Below are 24,888 nucleotides of genomic sequence, written 5' to 3'. Positions count from 1 at the left end.
CAAAGTGAATGTTAGTTATTTGACAATTTAAATAAATAAAAGCCACCCACTTTATATATTTTTTTTCTGTTTGGACTTAAATACTAATTTGACTAATCAGTGCAATGGGCAAAAAATGCTGAATCTTAATTTTTCAATACAAAGCAGCAGCAAACGTTTGACTGTAATAATGCATTTTGATTTCATGAGGAGTGAACATTGTATATTGGCAAAACTCTTTAGACAATTTCTTTGATTATGGTAATGATTTTCTGTACATTTAATATCAATGGTGATCTGAAAGTCACCTAACTGATCAACTAACTATATGCATCATCAGATATCATGCTTGCCATCCTAATTAAGGCAAGCTGGCGACAAAGGTTTGTTGAATAAAGCATAATGTGAGAGAATCGTCTCTACACAGCAGCGTGGTGTCTCCAACTGACCACCTGATCTATCTTTGATATACAGCGGCCTAAAATCCTCCGACCTCCTGCTGCTGGGACGCGTGCCAAAGACCTCTCTGTGTCTTATATTTCACCCACTCCTATTACATTAACAGGCCGCGTCTTTCAGGCTTTACTATATTGATTCCCGTCCCGTTCCAGCAATCCTTTCTAAGAGAGAATGAGCTGAAGTCACAGTGCAGCCGTTAACTGGGGGGGGGGGGGGACACAGAACATGGATGAGAAACAAGAGTCACACAGATAGAGTGCTAAAAACACCCTAAAAAACAGTAGTCATATAGGAATTATATGATCACAAGCAGAAAGACATGTCCGCTGTTGAAATCTTGGCTTTCTTAAATCTAGATATTTTGCTGATATGGATTTTTCCTGCATCACTTTCTTTCTGTAATTGATTCTGTTCACTGATGTGAACATGATGAAATGATGTCAGCCAGATGGCATCTTCAATGGAGGACAGTCAGTGTGAAACATCAAGTCTAGTGTGCTACCAGTGCTGGCCACTAAACAGCCACCCTGCTACATAACCCAGAGTTCCTGTTTAGTAGAGCACATAATCAGACATTGCCACCAGCTGCAGCAGAATGTCTGCGCTTGCAGCACAGTAGTACTCAGTACTGTTCTGCCACACAGTGACACTTAGGAAGTTTTTTTTTCTTTTCATTGTCATGTCCAACAGCCGAAAACCAGATTCCCTCACAACCAGAACTGTGACTGATCCTGATTACATTCCTGCCTGAGCTGTGCCTGAACGTCTCCTTTACCCCTGCTGCTGGTGATCTGTGCTGCCTGTCAAAACACTCAAGCTCTGGGCACTATTGGACTGCGGTGCCAGCGACATTTGACTCGTGCAATCCCAAAAGAACTGTCACTGCCATGCCTGGAAATGCAGCAGCTTGTCTAGTCGGTGTCTGACGCTGCATCTTTTACAGTCTCATCTGTGGGCCTCCTCCCAAAAAAACACAAGAGACCCACATTTCTCAAGACTGCAATACCTCAGCAAAACTGAATACTGCAGCAGCAGATAATCTTGGTCATTGTGACTATGTGCAGATTGCAGCTCGTCTGCAAAATGGCTAACATGAGAGGAGTGACTCTGAAGCATGTAATGTGAAGGGGGATGGGGCGAGTTTCTTCTATTACTCCCATCTCTCTCTTGACAGCAGTGAAAGGCAAAGACAGTCATGGCTGTGGGAGGAAGTAGAGCTGGCGGTGTCTGTGTGAACTACTGTAATAGCCACCCCATACTGAGCCCCACAGCACCCCAATGTTATCAAGCCTACAACTACTGAAAGGTCACGGTTGTCAATGGCCCACAGGCATGATATGTGAACAGGCAATCTCATAAGAAATAAGACTGATCAAAAGGTAAGTTTCGATCTGCATTACTGAAGCTGACAGCAACACTGCAGCTAAATAAAGGTGACACTGCCTCAGTGTTTGCCAAGCTGACAGCAGGTTAAAGGTGATGGAGCAGAAGTAGGCGGGTAGTTAACAGCACAGCTGAAGACAGATACCCAGGTGGATGCTGGGACATTATCAGCAGATAACACAACCGGCCAGGGGCGGTTTCTTGTCGAGAACAAAGGCTGGGCGGACAGGGCTAGAACAGAGCTGGATGGGACCTGCAGGAATTGAAGCAGCTGGTCTATATTCAGACTGCGTCTCTGTATATGTGTGTGTGATTAAAAAAAAAGTGTGCACTGTGAAAGAAAGCTTCTCTTGTGCGGGTGTAGCGACGCTTGTGAATAATTATCCATCTCAACCTCTAACTTCTTACTCAACTTAGAGAAATCTCTTCAGTCTAGTGCAGAGATTTGGTTTATGTTTTCTTTTGATGTTGTTGAAAGCTAACCTTATCAGTTATTTTCGATTAGGTTACTATTTGTAATGTGAAGGGAGTCACTCATATGGGAAAATGATATCACCAGACTGAGTAGTTCCCTCCAGTTTCAGCACCACTGCTTTTTCAGCTTGGAGGTGGACGGGCAGGCATAGGAAATGCTTTCATCATCTCCTCTCTGTGCAGTGAAGAGGCTCCATTACGCAATTATATCAGCTACAGGCTAAACCAGGAAGAGCTCAGGCCTCATTTCCCAACTAACAGTTGCTGACAAGACAAATTAAAGAGGAAAGGGAGGGGTCTCCTTCAAAACCTGTTAGAGGGAAAGCAGATTTGAGTATGGCCTGTCAGTCGGGGGGACGGCGGCACAGGACATAATTTATAGCTGTGTGTGTGTGTGTGTGGGGGCTTCAGGAATTGAATCAGCCATTTGAGATTAGGGAATAATTTTAGTTAGCGAGAGTCCACTGGTGTGAATAAATATCAATGATCATTGATCAGCTTGGGACCTGTAAGCAGTGTTTACAGCTGAATAGATGTGTTGACTAATTCAGAGGTCGACAGAAAAAAAGAGTTAATCAAATGTTTCAATAATCGATGAGATTGTTTCTGAAAGTTTTCAAGCAAAAATGCCAAGCATTCACTGGTCTTGAAGATTTGCTGCTTTTGTTCCTCATATTATAAATTGATTATAATTAATTAGCTATTTGGAGATACATAATCTGAATATGTCATCTTGTGCAGTGGAAAATTGTGATAATACCTATTTTTAGACATTATAGAGATAATATATGAGCAATTCATATTAATCGGAAAATATTATAATGAAAATAATTTATTAAGAAATATCACAATGTCATACCACAGGAAACAAATATTCAGTTTTTGTCAGATAAGAATGCATTTAACTCTGCAATGATGAATCAATATGTTTGATATGAACGCGTACGTGGCAGCGTAAAGTGAAAGGCTAGCTCTTAATGCATCGCAGAGCTTTTTCACTTCGTTTTTATCAGCCAAACAAGCAACCAAGCTAACAACAGTAAAAACTAGCTAAACTAGCTGTTGAACAAAAGAAGTCTTACAGAGAAATCAAAACGTTAAATTTGTTTACCTGTTAACCAGCAGCAGGTTAAGCAGGTCTTAAAATGTAACATTAGTTAAGATTGGTTACATTGGTTAAGAAATTAACATTTCCAGCTAAGCGGCACCTTGTGGAGATATTGGATTTGGACGTTGGTTTCGCACCGGGCAAACATTTTATAATCCTGGGCAAATAATAGTAATCTAAGAGAACACTAAAATGCAATTGAGTTCTGTAGTAATATAGTTCAACAATTATGGTTCACAAAAAACTGTGCTTTGCGAAGTAAACACCCAACAGTTAAAAGTTTGGTCATACTTGGTGTCACCACAGCTAAATAACTGCAGCCATCAGGGAGTCGAGTATGCTCAGAGTCGAGCTGGTGCAGCCAACGGCTGTACCAGTCTAATCAGTCTGTCATTTCCAGGGGCTGCTCTTGCTTCAGCATGAGACCGAAATAGACCAGTGCTTCCTTTCTACTATTTGGATGTAACTGCGAAAAAATGCAAATCCCCAGCGATAACAGTTAAAAAGTGATGGCCTCTGAATCCTAGCCAATCCATGGAACCCTTTCATCAAATCCCAGCAGCCCTGAGCCCATGCTGACTGTATTGCTGCATCTCCTTTTTAGTGAGGACTTTATCATTTAGTACAGGGCAATATATGGCTGCTGCTTGCTTACTGATGAGATACATTGGTCAACATCAGTACAGTCTGATGTATTCATTATAACAGCAAACGGGACAAGAAAGAGACAGAGAGAACTCAAAGAACAGCAGGAAGAGCAGGAAGAGGTGTATTTCACCACAGTATGAAGCTGAACATGCACATTTCTGCAGCATATGTGCCTTTATGTTGCTCTATTGTTGAATGTTCTTTAGTAGCTCTTTATTGTTCAGAGTGGGATCTGTTCAGCGTTACTGTATTATGTTCTGCATGCAGTGTTTTGATCGGATACTAACAACTCGGCTGCCAGCACATTAAGAAAAACTAGGTTAAGCATCTTCAAAGGCTTGGGAAGGAAAACGCAGAGTGGATTTGGAGGCTATGGTGATGTATTGCACCTCAGCATTAGAAGCATCTAACGAATGAACACTCTGCAGAACAGTGCCCTTATTGATCTTTGCCAACAGAGACATTTGAAGAATACTGAACAATCTAATTTGTTTAACAGCACCTCGTGCCATCTGCGCAGATTTATGCAGTACATTAGCAACTGTTGAAAGAAGGATGACACCTGGTCCAAATAAATTCAGCATTTTAAAACTCACTGGCTTCCAAGAGGTGGTTCCATTAGATGGAAATGAAATGAAGAGGTAGGTTTTCTTATGCATTAAATGATGAGCAGATGTAAATGTGTCGAGCCCTCCCCCAAAATCCTGTCGTGGTGAGACTTTTAATCAACCTCCTGAAGAAGGAATACATTAGTGTGGCTTTCAGCATTCCCATAGAGAGCAGTAAAGCAGTAAAGACAGCGAGGGAAGGAGAGTTATGTCTGACACGAGCCCCCTGTGTCCACTATTATCCACCTGCAATCTCAACATATCTCCCCTACAATGAAGTATGACTGGCCTGGTATCAGGAGTATATATCTTGAGGAGACATATTTACTTTAAAATATGTCCATTCAACGGAACAACAATGACACTTTGTATATGGCAAATACTAATAAGTAAACATACACCTGGAGTCATTAAATGGTCATTATTATATCTAGTCATCAAACCAAATCATATCATATGATAAAAGGGTGATTATTGTTCAGCATTTGTCTCATTAAGCATCACATTTCATGGATTATTTTTGACATATTTTGCTAATCTGGTGACTCTATGTCCCTAATCTCAAATTGTTTTATTCAGATAAACCAGAATATTGTGTTTTCACAATTGGGCCGAGGAAGAACCGGGAGAATCTGGTGCATTTGGTGAATTGTTGTCAAATCTGGAAGTGGTGAGATAAGAGATCTCAGGTCCAACTAAAACGTTGGTCTGGGGTTAACTTTAGCCACATACAAATATAAAGAAATAATAATTATAATGATCTATTAAAAAAAAGCAGCAAATGCTCACTTTAAAATAGCTGGAGCCAGCAAATAATTATTTTTGCTTGATTAAACAAAATTAATGACTAATTCACTATTACAACTGTTGAAGATGAATTATCCGATGAACAATTAAGTCATTAAACGACTAATTGTGACAGCTCTTAACCCATCCACTTCAATTCAATGATATCATTACTGTCACTATTGTAGCTGCAGGAAGAAGATGCTGTGGTCTTGTTTAGAGTGAAAAGAAAATGAATGTAACCACATTCAAATAACGATTCAAAACATTAGACATTCATGGTGTGTACTGTAATTGATCGACAGTTTAAGGATGATCTTATGTGTGATAAATAATAATTCTAATGATGCCTCCACCAACCCACGCATTCGAAAAACTGAAACAGTTCTGTGACAGCACTCAAATGTTTGGGTCGAATGTGAAAACCTTTTGAAACGCATCACACGGGCTTGAGATCTTACCTGACAGGCTTGATAAAGCAGCTGGTGCTCAAACTTTTTGATGCCCAGTATATTCTGGAACATCTCGTATAGCTGGTCCTTGCTGAGGATCAGCTCAGAGGCCGCGCTGGCCGTCATGCGTTGCTGTGCCTTGCGTGGATCCTCGTCGCCGCGGTAGATGGTGTCAAACTTGGCCATCCAGGAGCTGAGCACCGTCTCCTTGCTCAGACCGTCGATCTCTGGAAGGCTGCGTACGCGCTTCTCGATGTGCCTCTTGAACACTTCCCTGAAATCATTGGCCGAGAAGCCGCCACTCTGGACCATCTTAGCCACACGGTCACTCTTCAGGAACACCTACATTGTGAGACACCAATGTCACTGATTGCAGTTATGTAAGACGTAGAGTGATCCATCAAAAGAAGCACTTTTTCAAATGGCTGTTAATGATTTGGTCGATTAAGACTTCTAAACAGACTCATATGTAGAGTAGAGTATTGCATAGGAGTTATTCTGCTGTTCTGTCACGTTCTGTCTCAAACACTAAATGTCTGTCTTCGTCAGCGAAGGAAACTGTTCTTGTTAATTTGGAAATGAAAAATCAGTGGCATATATGTTAAACTGTGACTCAACAAAGCTGCATTCTGTCTCCTGCTAATGACAGCCTAACAGGGACAGAGACAGGCGAGGCTATATTGTCACAGCGTCAAGCGGAGTAACCATCAGAGCTGACTGCTTTGTCACTCTGACAGTCACATTTGGTTCTTAGCATCCATTATGGCTAAAAAGCAGCGACTACAGCACTGAAACATTTCAGCGCGGTGGTACATTACCCTTCTCATTTGGTGTATGTCTCCGAGGGTAACAAAGGTTTGCAGGCTGAAATTAATAAGATGCTGGTTTCCCATTTGCACACCACAACATTTAGTAAGTGTAGTAATTTCTAAATTACATGTTTCCTGATGGTTCCAACTTCATACTTATATATGAATAATGGCTATACTTGTTTTTCCATCATGGATTTGGCCTTCATCCCACTATTTGCAATGCGTGTTGTACTGCATGCATGGTAATAATGACTTTTTCATCTGCAGATTGAATAGTGAGGTTGGAAAAGATGGCTGTGTCAGCCACATGCTCTGACTCATAATCTGTTCTGTGAAAAGCTTCAGCCACCATTTCACCACTCAGGCGTCTGAATGGATGCATTTTGACATTGAATAGCAGGAGAGCTGTTGAGTGCTTTTTTTTTTACTTTTTAGACTGAAAGCCGATCATTTCTGGCTTTAAATCTGCTGCAAAAGTCATCCAGAGGCTATGGTGCACTTACAATAACAAATAATTTACATCATATATGTAAAAAAAAAAAATCAAGATATTAATAGATAATAAATGTTCAAATGCACACACATATGAATGATGTGTTTCACATTTAGTGGTTCATTTGAAAGCATCAAGTCGCTGTGGTTGGATAACAAAATGTTTCTGAATGTGCTGCTCTGGTTTGTTGGTGTGTTGCTACCTCATTGTAGCTCTGCACAGCATTGATGAACGCCTCATCAGCCACAATCTGCGTGTCTCCATTGAGGAAGGCCTGGAAACGATCCTTGGTCTGCTGAAGCTGCTGCTTGGCAATCTGCGGAAGCAAGGGCAAACAGAGGTCACCTCAGCATTAAAGCCAGGATCGGAAAATACAAGAAGACATTATTTTAAATAACAATAACATTCACTCATTTCTGATAAGTTATTCTGGGCGAGCAGAGCACCCCAAACATCCTTTTCCCAAGAAGCCTCCTCAAGCTCCTGCTTGGGGGAACACCAAGTTCTCCCAAGCCAGTTGTGACGCGTAATCCCCGTAGTGTTTCCTAAATCTACCTTTACATCCCTTTTAAGACAACCGTAGGTGGCAAGGAGGCATTCCAACTAAGTGCCCAAACTACAGTATATCAACTGACTTCTAATGCGAAAAAGTAGCAGCTTTATAACAAGTTCCTCAGAATTTTCTGAGCTTAAAGCTGAGCTCTGTCTTTACCACTCACAGCCTGATACAAAGCCTGCATTACTACAGCCAGGGCCCCGAAACGGAAGTCAATCTTTCAATCCTTTTTACCATCGTCACGAATTAAAAAAAAAAGATACCTAAATTCCTCCAGTTTGGTACCCCCTCTTTATAACCAAAGCAGGGCTCTACAATAGGGAATACTCAATTGCCAAACAACTCACTTACCCGATTGGGCAAGTGGTAAAAAATAATAAAACACAGATTATTTTCTGGAGCAGATGATAGAAGGAGTGAGCCATCTTCCCTCTCATCTCTGTTGAGAGTTGCACAAGTGTAGCACCGTACCGATCGAGCACTCGAAGCTGCTATTGCCGCGCTCTCACTCGCTCACTCACTAACTCGCTCACTCACTCACTAACTCACTCACTCACTCACTCACCCACTCACTCACTCACTAACTCACTCACTCACTCACCCACTCACTCACTCACAAACTTTGACGGCTAATACAGTTAATAAAACAATTTGTGTCGGTCAAAGTAAAACATTTACATCAGCCCCATATTTACTTAGTGTCTAGTGCAAATGTTTTCAGGCTAACACGCTAAATTAAGTTTCACACATGAATCAGTGACCTAACTGTAAATAGATGAACAATCTCCCTCTTCAATCTGCAGTTGAAGTTGTTGTGTGTATCAAACGAGGACAAGAACTTGCTGGTAACGTGCGTTCAGCCGATCATCGAAAGCGACAGACTTCTGTGTAGGAGTGAGATGGAAAAGTACCGCTAACATGTGCGTTAGAGGCAATCTCAACACCATCTGTGTATCCATCGTACTTCTCAACAACCCCCCCCCCCCCCCCCCCCCCCCTTCAGTAATGTTCAGAAAATCAGGGTTCATGTAACATAAGATTCCTCTATCAGAGCCAAAATGAAAGTGCCTGAGTTTGGTCTAATAATAAAGATTTAATAAGGTGCATATAAATACAGACACATAAAAACTAGACAAACACACCAGAGGTTGACAATGAGGACCTCTCTCTATCTCTCTGTCACTGGCAATAAATATAATACAAAGCCTCACAAATCATTTCAACAAAAAGGAAACTCCTACTTTATCCGATTCACGATAGCTGCGGATGAGTGACTCTCACGATGATATACCACTTAATGTCCAAACATAAAAGATACACTCAACAGCACATCAACAACATCAGAGATCAATACGTGTGCTTCTGCTTCAAGGTTTCAGGTTTATTCGTATTCGCAATAGCTACTGTAGATGTGCGATAAAGAGAACGTGTAGACCATCTCCGACCATTTTCTAATAGACCGCAGTGTTCAAGGAGCATCCTGTGGCAAGAAGTGTTAATATTAACACCAGTATGCAAATCAGTCCGGTCTACGGAGACGCTCAGAGGCTGAAGTCGATATACTTGTCCTTGGTTTCTTGTACATTTCTGACAGTGAGGGGGGTCAGGATAAATACAGAACATAGTTTTCACTTTGTATTGCCCTTTCCCATAATGTACAATGGGAAGTATACAACACACAGCACAGACTAACATTCATTTATGAGACTTTCATTCCTTTTACTGATGAGAACGTGTTTCCTATTAAATTCTGAAGTAGTCAAGGCCGGTCAGTTTTATTTCTGAAGGGGTTGTACAGTCTGTACAGCATACAAAACCCTCTGTCCTTAGACTCTCTATTCAGATAAAGAAAAAACTCTCCCTAAAAAAAGTTTAACAGATAAAAATATAAGAAAGCTCAGGAGAGCAATTGAGGAGGGAACCCTCTCCCCCGAACGGAAGTAGCCCACTGTTTTCTAAGCAGGAGTCTTTTGTAGGATAAACATTTTAATTAAAAGTCATAAATGGGAGAAAGATGTGTGCATACATGCTCAGACTTAAGAGTAGGCATGCTGAGTGATGAGCTACAATCAATTCACCAACAGGGAGAGCAAAATGGGTAATAAACTGAGGTATGGGCTGAGATGTTTTTTTATTAAAGGGCTGCTGGGCTTTTGAAAAAAGGCACAAAAGCAGACTTGAACCAAGCTGACTGAAATGTTTTAGGGCAAAGCACTTCCACCACTGGACCTGAGGTCACTATAGCTTTCTTGAATACGAACTCTGGTACATAGCAACTGCATTTCAGTTTACAGCGTACAAAAGCAACTACACTATGCTGTGACGACTAAATAGATCACTGATCAGTTTTATTGTGTTTTGTTGAGGAGCTATAAGTAGAGAATAATTACTGAAAAAAGAATCAGCACCTATGATAATTGATTAATCGTTTTAATAATTTTTTCAAGCAAAATCTTCCAGCCCCTCAAATGTGAGGATTTGATAGAGTACATTAAAAGCTTTGGGGATTGGAGAATTAAACAAGGAATTTGAAGACATTGCTATGACATCTGTAAAATGATGGTTGGAATTCTTCACTGGTTTCTGACGTGTATAGATGAAACAATTAATCAAGAAAGTAACTGGCAGATTATTTAACAACGAAAAGAATCACAAAGATAATATAATCACAGAAATACTATAATAAACTCAAGGAGACGGGGTATTGGCAGTCGTCCAACACTGGCAGAACACATTGGTGTTTTACCTGAAGATGTTACCATGAAAGGTCAAAGCTAATTATACTTTTGCTTCTGCTGACAGTTTCTCTCGGCCAATTGGACTTTATATGACAACACAGCAGGCTGCTAACACTGTGTGTGCGTGTGCGTGTGTGTGCATGTTTGTGTGTGTGTGTGTGGGCGTGTTTTACCTGTCTTGTGGGGACAGAAATCTGATAACATGGTCACACTGTGGAGACTTGCCTTCATTTTTTTGACAAAAAGGGAACAATTGCATGTCTGCATAATGTAAATCCTTACATTTTAGGGTGAATACTTGGTTTAAGGTTATAAGGTTAGGGTTAGGATTAGGATAGTAGCAAATGGTTACGGTTAGTCTCCAGAAAATGAATGTGTGTGTGTGTGTGTGTGTGTGTGTGTGAGAGCTGACACTGAAGTACACAGTAGAATCGAAATGCCACCAAAGTTGCATGAAGTATTTATGACTTTCAGTTCTGCATGCTCTTTATTTCACTGCTGATTGGAGAACTGTGTTGATTAGGAACCAAGTTGATGGATGAGAGAAAATGCTTCCATTTTCATCCGTATTGCCAGACTCCCAATATTCCTGCTTTGCTCTTATTGATTCTCGCTCTGTGGCTTTTATCAAGATTGCAGTGTTACATTGTGATTCATTGGCTTGCAATGAAGTGGGCAATGACATTAATCACCCTTCGCCTATCAATAGGGTTGATGTGCACATTGCATTGGCTTGATGTACAGTAACTTACTTAGTACAGATTTATTGATATAGGGTATAGTGGTGGCTGATTCAACATTCAAGACATTGTCAAACAATTAACGACCCAAGAATTTTAAATAAAAATTAGTTTTATGCTCAATTATATATTATCTGTAGTTTAGGTCCCTGAAACATAACAACCCAAAATGGTAATTTCCAACATATCACTATTTAATAGACAGTGTGGAATAAACAGATGGTACAAAATGAAAGAGAAGCTTAAACTAAGTAAAAAAATAATTCATACATTTATAAATACTGTATGTTTAGCATCTTAAAGCCTATTCAGCCCATTTTTAGCCCCTCCGGCACATATCTTGTCAAATGAAAGCTGTCTTTAGTGATTATTCAGTGAACCAAAAAAGGATATGACTGCTTTGTCAATATGTGTGGAGTGTAGGTTGTAATGATCTTTTTATAACATGTTTTTGGTATTTCAGTTTATCTGTCATATACAAGATGACAGAAGATACCGGGTAGCATTTAATAGACAAAGGAAGCAGTAAACTGTCTAAATTAACTAAATTAAGGCTCCAAAAAATTTGGAAAAATATTCAAATGTTCTCAGCTGTCAATCACTACATTCAATATAATAGGGGGATCGTTACATAAGTATTATTATTATTAAACAGAGTTATTCTATTGTTGTAAACCTCCATGTGTGTACAAAATATTGCATAACACCTGTAATAATAGACAATAATTATATTATTATTATTATATAATGATTGTGATTCTGTTCATATTTATTATATTATCTCTTAGCGGTTTTTAATCAACCTAGCTTGCAAGGTATACAGCATATCAGCCGTCCTTGCACTGCTGTGATGAGTGGTGTAATTAGCTAATTGAATGCAGTATATACAGTATACTGTACCTAGCGTGGTTCAGCGCAATAAAGCTGACTCACACTTTACCCTCTTCCAGAAGTTGCATTATGTTAAATTAACACAGCATATGTGCATTTTTCAGTGGTGGGCAGTGGTAGTAGTGGATTCATAAAAAATAAACCAAATGAATACAAGTTTAATTCATAAAAAATATAGACCAACATTAGCTGGGTTATTGTAAGGACTAGGGCAACAACTAAATAGGCTAAAACATGCAATGTTATATACAATGAAGAGACAAAACATGAACGTTGGTATGATGCTGTGGAGATATACGTATATATACGTCAACCTAAAAAGGAGGGTTCACTTTGCTTTCATGAGATCAAAAGTGCAAAGTGATGACGGAAGAATATCATGCAAACTAAATGTTCTTATTGAGTATAAATCTGTTTGCTCATGAAAGAGCTGCCTACTAATGCTGCTGTTGGTTTTCAGCAAACATGGTATTCTTGAATCCTTTCGCCAGACAAAGCATATTTCAGTCATGTTGCAGATGACACCACCGGCCCAAATCTGAGTAAACAAGAGTACGGGAGCGAGCGCTGCATGACAGCTGCACAAAATCTACCAGCAACAGGCCTCATCAAACACAGAACACCAGCATTGTGTACTGACTGTGGTCAAAAAACTACAATTATACAAAGACAGATGCACAAACTATTATCTCCAACCAGACACGCTCGCATGGATTTGTTCTGAAGGCAGACACACAAACACACACACACAGACACACACACTGCGTTGTGTGAGTAAATACCACTCCGCTGGGTTAGTAAACAGCCAGGTGCATACTCTGCAGACAGAGCTTGACACACGGCAAAGAGGGATAAAACAGGAAGCTCTGGCTCTGTATATCCAGTCTTCACATCGTTGTTGTATTCAGGAGCTGTGGCTCTGCAGATATATATACAGCAGAACACTGTGCTCACAACCAGCTATAAGCCCCTTCGTGTAACAGTCATCCAGTATCACACCACCAACTCACAGGCAGCAGCCGCACAGCTCAGCCGGTTCATCAATATGCTCATTCAGTTACGGAGGAGAAAATAAGTCCTTAACGTAATTAACCTAAATGGTACGGCCACGGGAACTTCCACACATAGAGAGGATAAGATCAACAGGACAATTTGCATCAATTTAGTCAAAAACAATCAAATCAACGCTGTATATTACATTGCATTGACATCAGTACATATACAGACACTTACTGAAATACTGAAGTGGGAGTTATTTGTTCTGCCAGATTTTGATGACATTTATTTGATGACATTCATGTTTACCATAACATGCCTGAATCCACTATATGTTTTGTATTTAGCAGCTACAGTTACCTTTTCAGATACAAAAAAACCCCATCAGTTATTATTTATGATGCATTGTTATAGATTAAACTACACAACAGCATATGTAGCTCTTCAAATCAACTCTACCTCGGGCCAGCTACAACATTAAAGTAGGCGACTGATGCTTCAATAATTTAGTCAATAATCAATAATAAATAAGAGTATTTTGTGAGAGATGGCTACTTTTACTTAAAATTAAATTATATTGATTTTCAAAGCATTTTTAGGTTCTTTGGTGTCATTTTAAATTGGATATCTTTGGATGTTCAGAAACAACTTCAATTTTGGCTCTCAGAACTTTTGATGAGCATTTTCACTTCTTGTCTTTTCTTGAACTACTTGATCAATTAAATTGAAAATGGTCAATGGATTAATCAATAATGACAGGTGCAACAAGTCCAACCAACGATGGAGTGGCCTTGCACTGTATGCTGCACTCCAACATTTAAAAATTGAAATCGGGTAATAAGGCCAAGCTTGAAAAGGCTCCTTTATTTTTTAATTTTATTTTTTTAATCTGAAATAAAGGTGTGTCGTATAATAAGAGAAATTTTAAAATATGTTTTGTTGATTTATTTTGCATTCATCTATTGTGTCGTTGTGTGATAGTGTTTCTGAGACGTGGTTCAGAGTACTGCAGTGCCGCACAAGAGTAGAGTACACAAAGCAGAATGTGGGTTGGTATCTCTGTCTGAAGCTGGTGCATTACTCTCATCAAGAACCTAAGTTATAAATCCTTTCCTTCCACCCTCCCATCACAAATCACTTACTGTCGTTTTCCCTCTTTCCACCGTCTAGTAAATCGCTCTCACTCACTCTGCTTTTAAAAGTGATTATCTCAGATATCTACTTCTTTGTGCCATCTCTTGTTCTTGTCAGATGCTCGGTGAGGATTGCATCGTGAGTGTTTTCCAAACGCAAACAGTTCAAGAAGTAGTGGAAATAGATCACCCAGATTACATTAATCTGACTTTTCAAACATGGTCTTTACTTGTGAGTTCAGTAACTCTTTTTTAAGATTGTAGACGGAAAGGTTAAGAACATGTGTTTCCAAAATATTTCAGCATTCTCACAATGCAACTTAAGTGTTGACAGTTGGATCGGATATTTGAGTGTGTTATGCTAGTAGCAGCTACGTAGCTCTACAAGCCTCAAGCAGAGATGAGGAGCGGCCTACAGAGGTCTGGTAAGCTGTCTAACTCCAACTACAATTATTAATAGGAGAGTTATGACCTTCTTATTTATTGTGAAGGCAGAGCAGAAAAAAGTATGATTGAAAGTTAGTTTGTTTTCTTCTTGAGGTTGGTTTTTGAATTGTGTCCTTTTTTCTCTCCACATGGATCTATTATTATCGTCTTACTGCATTGGTGTATGGATGATAATGCTTCTTCTGCCCTTCAACGAGAGAAGGACAGAAGGCCTCTGAAACAGATTGAGTTTTTTATTATGTTTTAAGAAGATGGCACAGGAACATGTGTGTTTCCTGTGTTATCATGTGACACCCATGATAACACAGGAAAGAAAGTGAGTGTCTACCTGACATACAGCATGATGGCTGCTCCAGGCTGCTGTTTGTGTTCTTTATGCCTCAGTGACAGTCGTCAGACAAAGAGGGAAAGAGAGGATCAAAGAGAACTGCAGTAATGATCCTGCTATAGCTCTTACCTCCGTCTTCTTTCTTTAATGTGGAAAACCACCACTACTAATCTCTCTCCATCTCTCTGCTCTTTGTCTTATTGGAGCCATACACTGGTCATTTTCCCTTTGAAGCAATGTTTCGTGGTTGAACACAACCATACTTTTGCACAAAGACATTCGACCAACAGCCGCCGGCCTTGATTTCACTTTCAAGAAACAAAAAAGATTTCTAAAAGTGTGAATATGTACATCCACACATTGTGTTCATCGAAGAAAGTTCACCAAAGTTTTCATGTAGGCTACAGTGATGATAACTCCGATGCGTCATAATTATAATACGAGAAAACTATCCCATAATTATAAGTGTAACAAATGTCCCAATTACAGTGTACAAAAAAATGTATGTGATTATAACAGTTTTAGAAAACAGGACCATGATGACACTAGCTGATTAATGTTGATCTGCTATGGTTTAACTGCTTGGTCTGACGCACGTAGAGGTACTGATGAGAAAGAATAAAGTAATTGGCATTATGATTAACACGTAAAGACTGCACAGACATATTTAGTCGCTTGAATTGTTCAAGCACAAACACACAAAGCACACACTGATCCACTTGAGGTTGCTCTAAGAGTCCACCGAGCTCAGCAACTTTCATCCAAAAATACAACAGAAATCTCTGGTTCTGCTTGCTAAAATATGAATGGTAGCAGGGTTTTTAATGATGGTAAATTCAATATGTATTAATTGTAAATGTTGGCCTGACAAAACACTTTGAAGACATCACCTTATACTCTCCTAATAGCAATGTTTCATCTCTTCTTTTTTTTACATTTTATAGACCAAACAATAATCAGTAGATTAATTTGCAGATTGCAAATGGAAATAATGCAGCCGCAATTTAAATTTGATAAGGTTAGTCAGAATCTTATTATAATCACAATAAAGGTGAAAATAATTGTAATGTTAACTAAATAAATGGATGTTGTCAAAACATAATGTTTTTTCCAGTTGCATTGCCAACCAGAACTGCTAATGTCCAATGTCCATTTTCAATGTCCCGGCTTTGGAGTATGACTAATGTGCAGTATTGGGAGCATGAAGGGATTATAAAGCAGCAATGCAAAAAGGATGACATGAGCCCTGCAGATTAATCTGTCTCAACCCATGCATACAGCATGAGGACATATTAACAGTGCACAACCTGACAATTCTTCTTCATGTCCACAAACTGTGTCTTTCAGAAAACATGGGTCTCCTTGTATTGTACCACCAGGATTAAGGTTGAGCAAATGATAACTGTAGCTGGTTAACATTTGCCTACCCAAATTAAAATGCAGCCTTGGACAGCAGACAAGATTAAAGATAGTCTCTGTAAGGAGACAAAGGTTGCACGATAATTAACAAGTAAATACTGTATTCAGAGAGAGGACAGTTAGACACATATATATTTGCCTCTTATGAGAAATAATACCTTATACAATGCCATCTTGAAACATAAAATATTGTACATTTATGTGCAAGCATTCTGCGGCGTAAGATTTTCATTTCTGAAGCTATTTTTGTGAGTAAATGTGTGCAAATATCAGGTCACACGACTCGATCATTCAAATGCACAAGGCAAATATGAGTCCGATTTATTTGGAACGTGATTGCTGCCTTAACAGCAGTCAAACCTTTGGGAAACAATGTTAGTATTCTAACGGATACAATCTTAGTCTTCCTTCTTGGTTATATGCAAACAGAGGGAGATGTTTAATTTGTGAAGCTGTGATTTGTTTCACGCGGCTGCACAGATTGTAGGTGAGGGGGTATTTTGCCTGCTGCTTTTCAGCTGTCACCCCTTTGGAATCCACTTTCATGTCCATACTATTGATGTACACCTCTATCCTTCAACAGTGTTGCTAGAACACGCTCATACAGCAGCTGCTTAATATTTGAGACTAACATTCTTCAGCAGCAGCAATCAGCATGTTTTATGATGTTAACTCAAAGCATTTTTCAAAGCCTTTTACTGCTGCTCTCTTATTGTCTACATGACTGTGTGTTCTATGAACATAATGAGCTCAAGTAGTTTCACCTTAATTATCTGTATATCTACATGTTCGTTGTCCACCTATAATCTATAGTCAAAATGTCTTCTGATTTTATTCAAGGAAGAAATAAGGGGCATTGACATAAGAGACATAATCCATACATTAGGATTTTTAAAACCATACAGTGCATGAACAGTTAGTCAAAATCCTTACTGCACATACACCAGTTAGAGGGTATTCTTATGAATGTTTTAATGTTACTAATTTTACTCATGTCTCTTCCAATGATGTCAGTGCTATCTGCCTGTCTTCCTCAGCTCCCTCTTCTAGTTTCCATCTCCTCATATCTTCATGTCATGAATTATATTACCATGTTCATCCACTGAATAAACGTAAAAATATTAAATAACTATGTCCATGTATGACTTTTGTGCCATACTGTATATACGCCTCCACAGCCTTAAGATAACTTCACTATTCACTATTTTTAATATTTAAATTCATATTTATAATTCATATTTTATATATTCTACTACCACCAATTGACCTGGCAAGATATTGTTACTCGTTAGTAAGCCTTATAGGGTCAGTTCCAAATAAAGTGAGTCGTCATCAAGCACAGTTTTTGCATTCGCAAGGCAATTATTATGATTTCAATTTAAGAACATGATAGGAATCCCATTCCGTGTGAAACTAGTTCACATTGGGACACTCAAAATCCTTTGCCAGGCTTAGCGCTAAACACCAACGTTGCAAACGTCACCGTATCACAAGTATTACTGATTTGCATTTCACTCTACTTCACATTCATATCACAGAGCCTGCTGCACAATTCACAGCCCTCAGAGTATCAACAGGCATACTGTATAGTTTTAAAATGCTGAGCCAAGAGCCTGCTGGTGGATGAGTTGATTGGGTCTGATTATCTTCTGGGCATCACACTTTATAATTGAAAGAAATCCTGAACCATGGAGGTTATTCAATTCAGAAATACACATTCAATGTGATCTAAAAAAACATATAGGTTTATATATAGTTTAAAAAGTCAAACAAAAGCAGTTTGACTGCTTTTGTTTGCTTCTGTTCGACAGCATGAGACCTTTCATTTATTATTGAAATCTGCATTACACAAGAATATCAGAGCTTTTTCAGTTTTTGTACAGTTGTACTTATTACCAAACATTTTGAGAGCACAGCCATGTACGTGACTTAGTAAGGTTATGATTAGGCACAGTAGTGCTTTGAGAGAACGTTTACTTCAGCATGCTAACATGCTGACAATGACAACGCTAACATATTGATGTTTAGCAGGTGGAATGTTCACCATCTTAGTTTAGCTTGTTAGCATGCTAACATTAGTAATTAGCAGGTATTTGTTTATAAACCAAACTGCTGGACAAATTCAACTTTTGACTTGATGATGGCAAAGGATGAAAAGTTAGAGATCACAAAGTTATTATTTACATCCTGAGGGGAGCATGAATATATTTACCAAATGTTCCTGCAACAGTTGAAAAGTCTCAGGATACAGAGCTATTAGGATTCATCATCTGGGAACATGAAAGTTTGTGCCAATCCATCTAATAGATGTTTGAGATATTTCAATGGAGAAGTGGAAATGTTGAACTGCTGGTGGTGTCAGATGAAGTCAGGGATTCACCAAAGTAAATAGGCTTCATCCTTTGGGTACCATGAATGAAAATGTATCGCAATCAATCAAATAGTTCTTGAGATATTTAAGTCGGATTCAAAGTGATTGTCCTAGTGAACAAGTGAAAGGCCGACATTGGCATTAATAGAAAAAAAACCTCCTCATTACGGGACACATAAAAACACTCATGACATCATGACATCATGATCATGAGCTTATTGCCATTAAATGAAGGAGGAATTATACCAATACAATAACCTCAATAATTCATCTACAACATGTTTAGTGAGGGGGTCACCCATTAGTGCAAGTGTGTCCCAGGACAGTTAACCTTGCATGCAAACACTTGTCACCAGTCAAATATGCAAATACACTCAACCAACATTTGAACAGCAGTGGCCTCCATAGTACTGCTTGAGAACACGTCGTTCAGACTGATGGAGAAAATATTTCCCTCAAATGGAAGCCTGTTACTGCCCTATTGTGTTACCCTTTCACAAGGTTATAGCAATACATTTCAAGGAGCAGCAGCAGTGGCGCTTGCATACTCTGCAGGCTGGCCTGTTTCTCTGTGATAGCCCATCACTGCTGTTTGTGTGCCAGAGCTTCTAATAACGGATTATCATGGAGCTGCTCCACATGTTTCGCAGAGGCCTTTAAGTCTTTTCATTACAGAAATTGCTTCATCATATTTCTGTGACTAATCTATAATAGTCAAAAATTGTAATAGGCTACATATTAAATTGAGCAGGCAACGGTGTGAGGAATTTCCTTAATATGTTATTGTTATCGAACCTCTGAGGAGCCCACATTTAAGGGAGTTCTGTGGCGGAGGGGAATCTACAGAGAAAATATTGGACCAATGCTGAATGGTATATCTTCAACAAAGTGTATTTTGTGACAATTATTTTCTTTACAACCACACAGGACATAGATGTAATTAAATGATGAAACGATGACTACTGCACAATGGCATGACACTGTAAATGCACATAACTGTCAGAATGTACTCTGTGTTATTAAATTATTGTGTATATAATAAACTATCTTTTTTCAGTGTCGTACAAATCAAGCCAATTAAATATGTCACAAGAAAGGCTATAGACTTGTTGTCATTTAATTCTGCATAAGGTGTATAGTTATTCTGAAGGGATTGTTTTAGACCAAAGCAAATTTGGACAAAATCAAAGTCAAAGGCAGACTGTAGGCACACAGACACGCTTTCATTTCTTGGTCTGACAGCAGGCATTGGATTATTTGTCCGGATATTCACTCACCCACAGCAAAATGTTTGTGGCCTCCTAAGCTACCAGATATGAACGTGCATAAGCACCAATTAGACCAGTAACCATACGCTGAGCGGTACTACAAACAAACAAATAGATGGAAACACTGTGGTTTATGCCTCCCACATGCACTTGTGCATGAGTCAGCAGAAAACAATTCAGACCATATGGCTTAAACTGTGTCCAGAAGAAGAGGAATTGTCAGCAGGTTAAACAAAAGCAACAGCCACAAACACAATTCCCATAATACTGTTTACAGAGTTTCCTTGCAAGAGTGATACATTATCAGTGATTTTAACTGAGCTGACTGAATCCTGTGCAGGTCCACACTGAATGCAACGTCTGCCTTCTGAGGAGAGCTACAAGAAACTGCTACTACAGTCTCATTGAGCCATGTGAATGTCAATGCTTTCACGATATAAAGGCAGCCCTAGACACAAAGCGTGTTGATCGCTTGCATCTAGAATGGCATTGGTGCCTTAACTAAGGAAAATGTCATTACAGTCTCGGAGTACAAACAACAGATGGTCTATTTTTGGTGTGACATACAAATGCACATATCAAGAAAAATAAATCGGGTCATTGTCCACTATCAATTCAACCTTCCTTTAGTACAGTAGAGCCTGTGCATTGTGACTTTGACAGTAAGGACATCATGACCCAAAATTGGCTTCAACGTCAATGGAGCCTCACAGCAGCCACGTGAAACCAGGAGGTAGGCCTTGTCCCTTACAGTAACTTATATATATATTATAAGCTGGACCGTCAGTACAAAATAAGTAAAAAAAATAAAACGAGTGGACTTTTAATTTTTTAATGCTATTAATTAACTATAACCTGCCGAGAGGAGCCGACCTCATCTGCAGAGGAGAAGGGCTAATAAGCAACCCTCCTCAAGAGGTCTGTGCCTAAAAGTCACCTTGGGAGGCCAAATTAACGGGATAAGTGATGGCGCAAACGGGTTGGAATTGGGTACCCGCCAAGAAGGCAGGATATAGCCACATACAGCTTCATATCGGAAAGCATCCGGTGAGATGTAGGCCAACAACGACAATGGCATTTTAAATAGCCATCCACCATAAACGCCCTTTCAATTATTGGGCTCTGAGATTAATATCATTTATGAGCTGTATGGAGTAACATGGACTGCACTCAGCCTGCAGCTCTGCAGCAGGCTGCCATGTGTCCTTTCACTATACGGAGCTCGGAGCGCTTATATGTGTTGCTGTCATGCTCCGAGGATTTCAACATTTTGCGTCAAAAAACAAACAGTGGTTTCACTGGGACTGTGCTGGATCCGTGCGCTACCGGATAGGCCAAACCCCCCTCTGTGCTCTACCGTATGTAGGTCATCAATGACAGCATCTGCGATATGAAAGTAGGCATTTCGTCAGCATGTGGTTATTAATCATGCCTTTACGCCGAGGACCCTTACCTTCTGCTGTCGCCTTGCCATATCTGTGGGCTGTTTTGCATTGAATGGGTAAGCGACGCATCGCATCACAAAAACATACAACTGCAGCTTCTTTTTACGGTCGTCTTCCTCCCTCTGCATCTTCTCCAGGTCCTCTTTCTCCTCGCTGGCGGCTGACGGGCTCGGGCTGGTCGGACGGGCAGTGCTGCGGCTGCTGCTGGGCGCGAGTCCACCCGAGCTCTCGGTGGTCCTGCTCGGAGAGATGCGGGTTCCGGCCTGAGGTGCCATCGCCTCTTTGCTTTCCTCCTCTACTATCCCGTCAGATTCCTCCTCGCTGGACGACGGATCTAACATCTTGCTCTAGAGGTGATGCGTTCCTACAGATACCCTAACCTACTAAATGAGTAGCCTATATCCCCCAGATGATGGCTGTGCCGTAGTCTTATCCGTGCCTAGATTTCATGAAGAATATATGCCCGAAGTCAAGACAGGGATGGGCCCTGATTGTAAGCTACTCGCTCGCTGGGGGGATGTCAGCAGTACGAGTGGAGCTGGAAGAGGTTGATTCTGCTTCACACTGAGCTTTCTCCGCCTGCGCCGAGCACTCGTCGATGCTTACGTATTTTCTGTATTTTATTGGCCAGTCACTGCTGCGGATGTGAGAGGGGGAGGTGAGAAGAGAGCGGAGGGGAGGGGCAGGGGGAGTGTAGTGTGGCCTACAGCTGAGGGGAAGGAGAGCGGCTTATTCTTCCCTGTTGGTAAAAGCGGGCGATGGCCTCTCATTGCCTGCCAGGCGGGGACGCAGGCGCGGGGAGCTGGCCGCGGTCCTGAACACAGAATAAGAACAGAGAGTGAAGGATGCGCGACACGTCCTTGATCAAACGCTCTGCAGTGGTACACCTAAGATGGCTGCCACTGGATTTCTCTGATATTGTCACTGAAATGGGGCACATTATTCAGTTCATGGGCAGCGCACGGGATTCAGATTATGTGGTGTAAAATGTGGCTCTTGATCCTCCCCGTGCCGTGTGCTGTTGAAGGGTGGAGAAGCCATGAACACATGACCTGCTCGCCCTCTGTCTGTAGGTTGCTGGTCGGGAAATTGATTGTTGCAGCATGTGCTGGTATCTCTTGCATTACGCTGCAGTCACCGTTTCATTAATAGAGATGTATTATTCAAGATAAAGATAAATCTCCAGGTGTGTACTTAAAATCGCACAGCTCTGGCCAAATGCAAATGTTTAACATATAGTGTTGATCTTTGATATAAAAAAACATCAACTGCGACTTGGTTGAATTATATTATATTTAAATATGACATTATATTAGAGTCATGTACAACTTTATATTTAAAATGTGGTTTGCTGCACTTTGTAATAAAGTGGTCACATGACCTTTCAAATCTTTTCAACATTACAATGCTACAAGTGCAAACAAACATTTACATGAACAAGCATTGAAATATCTACTTGTCGATACAACAATTGCAAACTGTAATTTGTTGATTAAAAAATAGCAGCTATTTAAAAATATATATATACATGACAGTGAATGTAGGTCACACTTACTTTCTGACCCTTAACCCTTTTGACATAATTAAACTGACACACAAATCACTGTTGGCCGAGATGAATTTAGAGACACACAACCACAGAGATCTACTGAACACATGTTATTATTATCATTACCTGTAGATATACATTAGAGAGAATCTCACTGCAGCTATCTAGCGATTCCCCACTAACTGTATCATTTTGGAAACCCTTTTCTCATAATAATGACATAATATAACAAGGATGCAGACAAAATAGACCAGAGTTGATCTGTTGATGACTATATCTCCCCCTGCTGATGAGATATTTCAAGAGTGAGCTTGTGTAACCGGTCTGATTGCCTGGTTCCGCTGCTGCCTGGTTTATGATCTTAACTCTACATCCATTTTCCACTTTTTGGTTCATGACCTGTTCAAATTCAGCAATAGCTGCTAATGACTCTTTGTCACAGGCTATATATGTCAATAAGTTAGAAGCTGTTCAACCAAGAAGCAATATTCCCTTCTTATTGATTCATTTGATCAGGTTTTAGAGGTGTAGCCATCCAGTATCAGTAATTCAGAATCCTAATTTGTCAGACGTATGTTCTTTAAATTCTGTCTTGTTAATCATGTTGTGATTTATCTTTTGTCCCGACAGGTTGGGAACAATTGCTCTATTGTCACTTTACCTGCTTGCAAATATATAGGAGAGATCAATTCGTCTCTGACTGGTAGCATGGTGACACAATCCCTTTTCAGATGGAAAAGCAGAGGTGTAAATAATTAAATGATTTATTTTTTAATTATATTTTGCTGCTTCAGTTTCAGGGTAGGGCCAAAATATCATCCTGGCCCTTTAATGACCCCCACATCCCACCTATCACCCTCAAAATGCAAATGTACTCTATCTCCTCCAAGTTCCCATTATGCCTAGTGCTCTCAGCAGACTACACAAGCAGCTTAATGCAAGCCCAGATCCAGAAATACTACCACCTCTCACATGTTTAGTCATTTAATTAAACACAATGTAATGCAGTGGTATGCACCTGTACAAATAAATCTATAACAATGAATGTCTTAATGGTAGATTTTGACACAGGGCCCATCAGTGGTTAGATCAAACCTTCAAGATGGCATTGTTCCCAATGTCATTCTGGTCGAAACCATTTCAGATTTTTGATTGAGGTTATTTTCCCTCCAAACTCATCTTTTCTTACCACCAACAACACCTCCATGACCCTTCATTGTGTCACCTCCCCCACCATCATGGTACTTACAGTACCAGCACATCAATGACCGACTTTATTCTGTGAACTCAGCATGCACAGAACATGCCGGCCTGCCAACTTCAACTCTGAGATTATATTGACTCCGACAGCTGGGCTGACTAGCTGCTACTCCAGATGTTTCTTACGCATCTGACCAGCAAATTCCCTGCAAGTATACGCTTTCAAAGACTCCTCATGTCCAGTTTTGATCCTGTTGCCCTGACTTGACAATTATTAGTCCTTCTTTAGTTTTTACTCACACAGCAGCTTGCCCCTGTGGATTTTTAGCATGAGGTTTGCCTTTGTTCCCCATAGTCCTCACCTTGTTATAGGTTCTCAAACGGCCACTGCCAGTTCCTGATGGGTGAGACCCCTCAGTTGTCTGCGACTGCACTCTTGAGATCCCTCTGAGAGGTCTCGCACTAACCTCAGCAACGGTACTCTCCAAACCTTTTAAACATCAATAATTGACTCTTGTTCTCTGCCCCGTGCCTCTACTTCAACTAGAGTGTGTATACATTAAATGTTGATGTTCTTCAGAGTAGTAAAAAACAAAGGAGAGCGT

General features: G+C 40.0%; 1 protein-coding gene across 13 annotated transcripts in view; it reads right to left on the bottom strand.

Moving 5' to 3' along the window:
* The window catches only part of cadpsb (Ca2+-dependent activator protein for secretion b), a 57,565-nt gene extending 35,690 nt beyond the window's left edge, over nucleotides 1-21,875 (bottom strand). For all 13 annotated transcript variants that reach the window (XM_076110980.1, XM_076110976.1, XM_076110981.1 and 10 more), the window contains exons 1-3: nucleotides 21,543-21,875; nucleotides 7,405-7,518; nucleotides 5,907-6,239 (exon numbers count right to left, since the gene is read on the bottom strand). In XM_076110980.1, the coding sequence (XP_075967095.1) occupies nucleotides 5,907-6,239; nucleotides 7,405-7,518; nucleotides 21,543-21,875 (780 nt within the window). The remainder of the gene's footprint in view (nucleotides 1-5,906; nucleotides 6,240-7,404; nucleotides 7,519-21,542) is intronic.
* Between the last annotated feature and the right edge of the window lie 3,013 nt (nucleotides 21,876-24,888).

Source organism: Anarhichas minor, unplaced genomic scaffold (assembly GCF_050575085.1).
Source record: "Anarhichas minor isolate MPS153535 unplaced genomic scaffold, ASM5057508v1 ptg000043l, whole genome shotgun sequence".
NCBI lineage: Eukaryota > Metazoa > Chordata > Actinopteri > Perciformes > Anarhichadidae > Anarhichas > Anarhichas minor.
This window is presented reverse-complemented; position numbering and strand designations above follow the sequence as displayed.